This window comes from Porites lutea, chromosome 4, assembly GCF_958299795.1.
Source record: "Porites lutea chromosome 4, jaPorLute2.1, whole genome shotgun sequence".
Lineage (NCBI taxonomy): Eukaryota > Metazoa > Cnidaria > Anthozoa > Scleractinia > Poritidae > Porites > Porites lutea.
In genome coordinates, this window is record NC_133204.1 from 4328425 (window position 1) to 4339226 (window position 10802).

The 10802-nt window shown below is 35.8% G+C and overlaps 1 protein-coding gene across 1 annotated transcript in view; it reads right to left on the bottom strand.

Annotated features, from left to right (window-relative positions):
• The window catches only part of LOC140935305 (talin-like), a 53199-nt gene extending 45462 nt beyond the window's left edge, over positions 1-7737 (bottom strand). The window contains exons 1-7 of the mRNA XM_073384850.1: positions 7639-7737; positions 6673-6748; positions 4296-4393; positions 3470-3544; positions 2213-2267; positions 1686-1774; positions 707-806 (exon numbers count right to left, since the gene is read on the bottom strand). Coding sequence (XP_073240951.1) covers positions 707-806; positions 1686-1774; positions 2213-2267; positions 3470-3544; positions 4296-4393; positions 6673-6748; positions 7639-7695 — 550 coding nt within the window. The 5' untranslated portion in view covers positions 7696-7737. The remainder of the gene's footprint in view (positions 1-706; positions 807-1685; positions 1775-2212; positions 2268-3469; positions 3545-4295; positions 4394-6672; positions 6749-7638) is intronic.
• Positions 7738-10802: the final 3065 nt, after the last annotated feature.

Sequence of the window (10802 nt, forward strand, 5' to 3'; positions counted from 1 at the left end):
CTGTAGCAGATTCTGTAGCATGCGAGAGCAGGTGCCTTTTTCAGCTCTATTTAAATTATATCATTTGTTGGTTAATTATTAACACACCCAGCCCAGCTTCCAGTCAGGGGACCCCTCTATTCTGGGAACACTTGCCTTGGTTCAAGGGTGTTCCCTGAATAGAGGTTCCACTATAATTACTGTTACAATTGATTTTAACTGTACTAAATTTTAACTCACTGATTGAATAATATTATAAATTAAAAAGCTGAAAAGACAGGTGCGTGAAGGGCAGTCATAGCTACTTTTTCATAGCACTTGCAAACAAAATCTTCACATTGCTTCCTGAGCTTTCAGTTTGCAATCTCTCGCTTTGGTTAAACATGTAAATCTCAAGAAAAAATAATTTTAATTTTGAAATAAACAGGTTTCCTTTTCAGCATGCCACGCAACTGAAACATGAAAGACCAATTTCCAATCTCAAAACAATAAATAAATATGAACACTCATTTGTAACTATTTTATAATATTGTAATTTGATCTTTATCCATATTTTTAATCTTTTTTTTTTATTTTTTTATTTTTTATTTTTTATAGGACCTGCACTGATAGCAGTTTTTTCTTAAAACTGATGCAGCAATCCTGTATAAATATGTTTTAATTATTATTATTATTATTATAACAAACTGTTTGCGCCCAGTACAAATGGAAAAAGCATAAATCAAACCTTCATCATCTGTGTGGAGTTTTTTCTTGAGCTGGTCCATTTTTTTCTTATCCCTCTCTTCCATCTTTTTTAGTGATACATCTTTAACAGACTTGTCATGCTTTATAAAAAATTAATTTTAATAATAATATGGGTTAGAGTGTTTTACCATATTTTTATAACATAAGGGATTTATTTTATGGTGCAATAAAGCAGCTTTCTACAGCTGTGTGCAACACTGTGGAACAATAAATTTGCGTGTTCTCCTTTCCTTATAATAAAATTATTTATTACTGTAAAATGGTGGAAAGCAGTTCCCAGTCACCCTCAGGCACCTAACTTTTGCCCCTATACCAAGTGCTAGAAAATCTTAGTTTTCTCATAGAAATCATAGTTATGTGCAGCTGGGCACTCTGGATTTCACAGGTTCAGAGCACTGGGCTTCTTTCAGTTTTTCTTAGCCTTTAAAAAGTAACTTGCTGTGAACACTTGGTTCTACACACTACCAAAACAGAGTGACCACAATTCAAAGATCAGAATGACAGTACTGTTGATTTTGATGCCAAAAGTTGACAGCTTAGGTCACATGGCTTTATCAACCAAAAGACGAACTCAAAAGGTCACACTCATGAGCTGTTCATAGGCTAAGTCAAAAAACAGCATTGTCTGTCAACTGAAAAGAATGAAACGTCCCCAGAAAGCCAATCAATGAAAGTTCTTTCAGTTGCATAACTCTAATGCACAAACAATGAACTCAGCAATGAGAAAGGGAAAGGAAAACCCATCTGGGTTCACCTTTTTGATTTGACAAACAAGGCCATGTGACCTAAAATAAGTTGGTAATGCCTGGTGCCACAATAAGATGTTGTACATATCTCTGAATTTGCGGTCCACCTGTTCCAGTAGCAATGTGTTTTGTTCCCACTCTACCAAGTAAGTTGTTAGTTACAACAGCTGTGCTGGTTCAGAAATATCTCATGACTTGTTCGTGTATACAAACCCGCTTGAGTGTTCCTGTTTTTTCTACTTCTTCTTTCTCTTCTTTTTGTCCTTCAACTAGCAATGAGAATTCTTCAACATTTGTAATACCTTTAGAAGAGAACAAAAATCACACACTGTAAGGACATCACAAAAGTCACACATTGTACACTTGTTATTCTTGATTTCAGTACCTCTGTGGTATATTTTAGTCTGTGTTTTATCCTATACAGTTGGGCAACTATTGCCTAAGCTAAGTGGAGTCTCACTCAACAGTACAAATTTTTAGTTGTCAAGGATGACCACTCAGCTGCATAATATGGATCCCTGATTACCAAAAACTCAAATAAAGGCTGTTTGGTAATCCTCGCAGGAAATATTATGCATACATACATACGTACATACATACATACATACATACATACATACATACATACATACAGGTTTTATTGCAATTGCCGGTTAAAGAGCGATTGCCGGTTAAAGGGTTAAACAGTGGAGTTTAACTAATGTAATTTGTCTCCTTGGCAGCAAAAACAGTAGACATACCCATTTTCATACAAACAGAGTCTAAAATCTGACCAACATTGTGACTGTCATCAATCTACATAAAAAAGAAAAAACAAACAAAATTAATTTATTATCATTAAGTCACTACTTCATTTTCACTGACTACAATGTTTAAGTTATACATGTACAAGACTTCACAATTAACTTGCCGATAGCCTGTGGTTAGTGGATTTTGCAAGCAGACTAGTGAATTCTGTTCTTGACTTGCCCAACAGGCAAGTGATCAGAAGTTCTTTGGGGAATTCAAATTACAGAAGAACTGTAATCAGTCAGAATCCTGCTCATCAAAAAATTTTTTCAGGCTTACCCGGTAGTTAAAATGACTTTTGGGCTAGTGCATGCTAGCTACAGCTTGCCCAAATGGCAAGTGTGAAACCAACTTTCTTTGCACACTGCCACTATCTGACCCAGATCAGGCTCTTGCAAGGCACTTTTCACCTTATGTCATTTTATTAATTCCCATGCAGAACTCACCATAACTATTTATAAAATAACTAAGATAGTAAGCGCACTCTGATTGGCCGAGAGGAGTGTTTGCATGAGAGTATGTAAACATGGTTGTGGCGTCAAGTTGTTTGGCTTTTCGTGCGCTAATCACGCAAGCACGAATTTGAAAAAGTTTTCGAGTTCAAAACTCGACAAGTTTACTTTATTTACCCATTCCTTCGTCGGCTTAAAACATGAAAAATCGTTACAAAGAAGGTGAGTCAATTTTTCTTTGCTTAAGCCGGCATTTTGAGCAAGAAAAATCCGTATTTTGCAAAGCATCTTTTTGCAAAACAAGAACTGATTACGCATGCAAGACTTCGTGGACAAGATTTTGCGACTGGTAAGAATTTCTCTTTTAATCAGTGCCATACATAAAGTTTTGCATTTTTTCTCGAGAAAGTTATTTTATAAAAGCAATAGAAAACTTTTTCCTGTGTTTGCATAGCCTGATATAAACACTCGAGGCATTGGGAGAATTCTGGACGGTTATGCAAACCCTCGACTTCGTCTCGGGTTTGCATAACTGTCTCGAATTCTCCCAACCCCTCTCGTGTTTATAGCAGGCTATGCAAACACAGAAAACGTTTTCTATTGCTTAATTGTGACAAAATCACTGATTGAGAGACAGACCTCCTAATTCAGCCATATGGCCTCTCTTGTGAAATTATTTTAACACAATTTACAGCTACAGAAATTAAACATGAAGATCTAATAGCTGTGTGTATACAATAGACACAACTTAATTACCTGCAATGTTTTCACAGACCCATCCATAAATTTTATTTTGAGATGTCTTACTTTGGTCTTGTATTCAAGCATGTCCTGAAAACAAAGAAAATCATTGCTCCTATCTGAACTTGTACAATAGAGACTTTAAGACTCAAGGACAAGAACAACTATGAGTATGAGATTTAGTTTATAGTATTTTCATATATTCAGTTGGCTTTGGAACCACGCTGACCTGGACACTAGTTTTGCCCCTTTAAAAAGTGTTTATCTCAACCCGAAATCAAAGGTACTTGTCAGATACATATACATCTAGAAATCCATTTTAATTAGTTTTGCATTCCATCTTCTATATTTTAAAGAAAACCTTCTTCCAGAGTATTCTTTTTCTCATCCTATGATATTACTTTATAATATTTGGTTAAAACAGTATGGATCGTGTATCTTATGATGTGCAAATCAGCTAAGAAATGGCATCTAATGCACGGGTGCATCATGCCAGCCAACTGTGTCCCTTTAATTAAAACAGCTTAACCAGTTTTAGTAGTAAACTATACAATGGTTTACTGTCAAAATCGGAAAATGACGAATACGTAAAATATTTCAGGAATATATTTATTGTGTTGTAACCAATAACATCAAAGTTCAGGACATGCAAGCAAGCAAAAAAACCATACACTATTACTGTTGCTTGTTGCAGTAAGATTTCTCTGGCCTGATTGGCTTTCTTTTTTCAGACACTAACATTGCAGAAATAACTATTAATTTTCTGGTGTTCAAAATAACTAAGAGTGGCTTTTCTGAAGGAAAAGACATGGTGGTTAGCATTTTGTTACAGTGTACTTACACCAGACTTAAGTGGATAAAAGTTGAGTGCTCTTGCAGGTTCTAACCATTTTCCTTTTGATGGGTCATCATCTTGCCAAAACAAGCCATATTCTGATACTACAAAATAATAATCACATGTACATATGATCTTAACTGCATCTACAGTATTCAGATGAACTTATTAAAAACAAGTTTGTGGATTAGCAAGGATGTCAATTCTGAGGTAGCCCAGTAGCAAGTATCATCTTACAGCTGTATAGCTGAGTGCAAAATCATGTCTGAGTTGATGGTTAATATTTTTAGAATATTTTAGTGCACATTTTTCTTTAATACTGTCAGAGTATTTTTATTTTAATGATGTACATGCTCAGTGTTCTTACCAGACCACGGCATTGCAGCATTATCGCACTTTTTCAGGAAATGCTGCACTATAAATACATGTAGCCAAGGGGTCTCAAGGGCGCAAAGAAGGAAAAATACTTATTACAAAACATACCTAAACATATGTACACATATGTACATTTCCTTATAATATACACCTTGATAACTGGAACTCGGATAACTCAAACTCCCTGCTAACTCAAACTAAGTCTAATTTCCTTGGAATTTCACCCCAACTTTCAATCATCTTTACTCAGTTGACTGGAACTCAGGAAGAAAACTCTAATTCCTTGCTAACTCTTCCTTGAAAAAAAATTCACTGAATTTACCACGATAACTCAAATTCTTTAACTCCCCTCGGATGCCATTTCATTAGCTCTTCTTGTTGTAAAACAGTAAAACCACTACGGCAGTTTGATCGTGCAACAAACAGATCCCGTTTTATCAAAAAAAGGATAATCATGCTACCATTTCTGACGAAATTTGTAAGTTAAATTAGCGATGTACCATACACTGAAGTGCTGAAAAATCAGTAACTATTAATTATCAAGATGGCAAATCTGACAACCTGTCGACCACAATAACTCGAACCCCCGCCGACTCAAACTGTTTTATGTTTTCCTTCAGAGTTTGAGTTAAAGGAGGTTCTATTGTAAGCCAAAATTAATTGGTTATGGCATCTTGAGAAAAGTCCCATCATTATCTAAGAAAGTACAAGGTATTCACTCTAATTCAGACCTGTGAAAACATTGAGTTAGCTGACTCTAAAAATTGTAACCTGCTTTTGTCCCTCATGACCCCCTTTTATATTTCCTATAGGTCCTGTGGACCCCAGCATAAAAAATCCTGGTAAGGACACTGCATTTTTGTTTGGTTATTGCAAAATCATTGTGCAACAGTCTCATCACAGAGCTTGAATGTACTGTATATGTACATGTAATCCTTTTCCTTTCACTTGTTTATAGAGATCAAAAGCAATGTGCTTTCTCTCACTGATCTGTACTTCTTCACTTATCTTACCAGGGCTCAAAATTAAAAAATCCTCAACTGGAGAAATATAGTGGCCAGATGCAACTTCTTAGTCACCAGTTTGTATAATGTAAAACGACACAGCTCATAGTATGGCACGATCCATCACACTTGATTGTTTGAAAATATTGTGAACAGAAGTCGGTATAAATTTGGAGGTAAACTGGCTTTGTTTATGCGATTTGGCAAATTTTTAAGACAAAAGCAAAGCAAGATAAGATGAAATATTTGTTTTAACTTTACTCTTTTAATTTCAATCTAAATCATAGACAAATCTGGTCACCAAAGTGGTGACTGAACCAGAAATATTGGTCGCCAAGGAGAAAATGTTAGTTGCATTGGCGACCATATCGGTCCCAATTTCGAGCCCTGCTTATCCATGTTTATAGGGCCATAAGGGAGGCTACAGTCTTTCACTGTAAATATGCACCCCATTGAAATAAAATTTCATTCATTCATTCAACCCTTTTCAAACTAAGACAAATACTGGTTTAACCTACGAATGAATTTTACACACAGCATATTATACATTGTACAGCTGTAGTGTAGAGATAAATGATTCTAGAAATTAATTTTGACCTCAAAAACACTTTAATGAATGCTGGTCTTGGACTTGTGAAGCAATAACCTGTACAGGGTTCGTACAGATTTTTGGATCCAACATTCAAGACTGTTTCCACACCTTTTCCCAAAAAAATTGATTTATTTTTCCAGACTCAAGTTTATCAAATAGTCGATCAATATAGACCTTTAAGCAAAGCAAAGCAAAGCTTTTTTCATGATACACTGCAAACATACGAGGCCAAGATTGAATAAGATTTGAACAAAACAAAAAAAAAATCATTCATAAAGCAATAAAATGTTGTAGCTTAGCAAAAAAACAAGACTTTTTACCATTTTTCTAGACTTTATCTCTCTTGGCAAATTTCAAGACTGTACTTAGTGAGAAAAAGGAAACAAAAAAATTGTATGTTTGTTTTTCTTACTTTTTCCAGGTGTAGCATCATGTACTCTTTCTCTTATGATCCTTAATGCCTCAGCAACAGTAGCCTCTGGGTTAAACTGGTAATCAATAGAAGGCAAATTCATTATTTCAGACAACAACTACATTTCCTTGCACTGACAGAACTGGAAACAATTCTTTTTTGGAACAACATACACCTCAACAAAAAACCATTTTAGTTACTGAACAAACAAAGTACATGTAGGTGCCTAGCTGGCGGCCTTGCATGGGGGCCAAGAGGCTCAGGGTGAGGTTGTGGGGATAGATGGCCTTCCATGGTTTTTTCAACTTTAACTGTGACCAGTCAGCGCAATTCTGTCAATTTCACTAAAAAGAATGCTTTGAAATTAAAGTTGCCAAGGTTAAAAGTCATTTGTTGAAAACTAATGAAGATAAAGCTCTGCAAAGATGTGGATGTTTGTATGGTGGCAGTGGGGGCGGGGGTGCGGGCTGGGGCAAGTTTGCGCCCCCAACTATACAAACATCTGTAAAATTTTACGACTTTGTGTCACAATAACTCCGCTCACGTTAGATGCATAATCTTCAAACTTGGTAAGTTTCCTACACTCATTCAAGCAGTGATGATAGATATTCCCTAACTGTTCTTTATAAAAACTTGAGAACAACCATGGAAGGGTTTATTACCAGCCATAGCAATGGTACTCAGTCTATGGGATTGCTGGGTGGCCACCAGTGGAAGACATGGACATCCCAGGCACTCCAATCTCCATTGAGCGATGCAGTTGTTAATCAGACACTGTCTTTATGACCGACTAATGTTATGTTGTATTTACAGCTGTGCGTAGACAAAACACTAAGTACTGGAAACCTTAAACCTGCAAATAGCTTTAAACTAATTAAGGTTTTTGAATAGTTGATTGAAACAAACAAAAAAGATGATGCATTTCAATAAACAAGTTGAAGTCAAAGTCAGAGAAATGCAGTGTACCTGTAATGTCTTGATAGCACTGTTCTTCACAATATTTATCTTCAGTGATAGTGCCATGATTTTAAGTCTGACTTGCAGTTTTTTTTATCTTTCTTTACCCTAACCAACACATACACAAAAAAGATAAAAATTATTATTAGTGAACAGTACTAGATCACTAATAATAGTAATGACAGTGGCAGCCACAGGGGGAAGGGGAGGGAGCTCCCCTGCAAGGTTGTCTTAGTTGGAGAGGTGCTAGCCTGCAAAGTGATGATGTCACAAGCTTGACGCCCTTAAAATACATATAAAGTGCAGGTCACAACTAAGGGAACAGCGCAGACGTGCAACTGATGCAATGAACGTGTCAGCTTGGACAAGAGTACATGCCAGCACTGACAAGCGTCTGCTTCAGCTCCGACGTATCAGGAAGGACATTTTCTTCTTTTGTAATTCACTCTGACAGCTTTGCTTTTTGTGGCATTGTTGTGAAAAAACAAAAAAAAAATTCCTAGTGTATGAAGAAGCTTGATAGTCGCTCATTCTAAGGAACTTTTCATGAGGGATTTTGACGGTGATTTATGCAGGGTTGTCAGGAAGCTTTGAAGTAGAAGCTAAGTTGTCAAAGTAAGTGGCTAGTCCAGGGATATTTTATGTAAAAAAATGCCATCCATAAAGAAATGCCAAGCAGAGTAGCGGGCCGATACTAACCAAGTAGGCAGCCAATTTCATCGGCATCCAGCTACTTTTGACAACCCTGTTTATGTCATCTTTTTATGATCTATCAGAAACATGCAGATATTGGTTTGTTTTCTGTCCCACCGTCCAGTGCAGTACCACTAAAAAACAATTATTGGATGAGATTTTTATGATATCTGGAATAATCAAGGTCAAGGTAAGTGTTATCAGCGGAGCTGAAGGCCAAGACTGATAACACTTACAATGTACCAAGACCTTGATTATTTTGGATATCACAAGCCAAATCTAATAATTGCTTTATTAAACATTGTTTTAAAGGAAATAATGACAAACACACCTTCGCAAGGAACGTGAACTGATATATAAAATTTATTGTCAAGGAAATCATACATTGTATGCACAACCTACATATTAGTCAGTTGTCTGCTAGCAGATAACTGACTAATCTGTAGGTTGCGCTGATTTCCAAACTTAGCTCTAGGCTCTCAGCCAATGAGAATAGAGATAATGAGTACAATGTACATGTATAATAACAACATAACTGGCCATTCATTGACTTGACCATGGGACAATACCTATTTCAGACTGGAGATTGTCCTCTGACCAGCCATTATTTCAAGCCCTTCAACTAATTTCAAGCACTGCCGTTACTAGTTTAACCATAGCCCCTGTGGTATACATGTACCATCAGCGCTTGAAATCAGAGGTTGCCTGGTTATCCAAGTAGACCAGAAAATTTTATTGTGCAAATGATTTTTGCTTCAAAAGGTTGTTTGGCGCTGAGGAAAATAACAATAGACAACCCAGCCAAAAAAGAACATAAATTAGTTATTAACAGAACCCAACTTATGTGACAATATTCTATTGTCAATATTCAAAGTAGTGTGAAGTTAATGATAATTTATTTATGTGGTCTAGGACATTTTCCAGTTTTTTCTTTTTTTTAATATCTTTAACTTTTACAAGACATCGTCAGGTAGGAGAATATAAGAGACAATATCACATGTACATGTAGCTAAGTGACGGCTGAGATCATTACAGATTCCATTTTGAAAATGCCAAAAACTTAAATACAAGACGCCGCAAAATCCAAAAGCACATATCTGCCTAAGAACTATAAATTCAAGCTTGAGCACAATGTGATTTCACTCTTACCATGGCATGTAAAATAATAAAGGTAGGAATGATTTGTTGTCCCATTCTAAATATTTCAGTTTTAGTTTTTTTGTCTTCAGTACAGAACATAAGTCAGGTCTTTCCCCACAGTAATAATGCAACATTTTTGGACAGACAAAAAGCCTGCCACCCCCTCAAAAGAAAGCTAAATAATGACCAAGAGATAGATGTACAGTACAAAACTTAAGAGCAAGAGCTGTAAGGTAGAAAATTGAATAATATTGAAAAACACTAAAAAGGTAAATATTGATCTTTTTGTGTAGTGACTAACAACAGGGCAATTAATAATAAAATTAAATTGAAATTATTACATGCAGGTGCTTTCTTAGACACAACGAAGGATTCATTAGGCAGCTTAATTCATTGATTTGTTTGCCTGGAATTTGGGAAACGGGCATTAAGTTTTAAGCCCCAATCTTTTTTCTCGCCAAAAGATATCCAAAAAAATTCTTTCATTTACTTAAAGACAGGAGGATGTTTATCAAAACAAAATATAAACCTGTACAAAATTAATGTGTAAATAAAATCCCTACTGAGTCCGCGACCCTGGCCTTATGAAAATTATTACAGAACACTATGCAATATCAAACGAAACAAAGTTAAGATGAACGCGAAACAAGCATATAAATCAAATGGCAAAAGAATTTTCCCTTAAATTTGCAGGGCAGTTTTATCAAGGTAACGAGTTTTCAGTTTTTACATGTAACATTCAGTGTAACAAGCTAATAACACAGACCTCAACCGTTTTGTTTACCATAAGATATCCATGTACTGATGATTGAAATACACACTTAAGAGGCATCAGCAGCCATGGCATAGTAAAACAAGTAGAGTTTTATGAATGAAAAACTCAACCCCATTAAGACACAAAGGTCTGTACACTGTATGTAGGAATAGAAATTCTTAAGACTTGACACTGATCCAAGTGAAATTGAGGGCTCGCTGTTGTTGAATATTTTGTACAGAATGTATTTCAGTTAAGAGGAACAAACATCAAATTTACTCCAGTTCATTGTTTCGGGGACAATACAGTAAGCTATAATGGTAAGCTTTCTTGTGATACGTGACAGACAAAGATTAGACAGCTAAAAACTAACGTCTCCATAAAGCTAATATATTCAGATACCGTTAAAGGATGCTTTAAGGGCCATTTAACATACGTTGTCCTTTCTAAAATGCTTTGTCTCATTAGCTACACATTACATATAAAATGGCAATTTCATAAACAGCTGGACCATTGGATCAACAACTCTGTCTGTATTCTAACAGAAGGCATTCACGAAGCGTAAAAATTCACGGTTTCGTGAGCA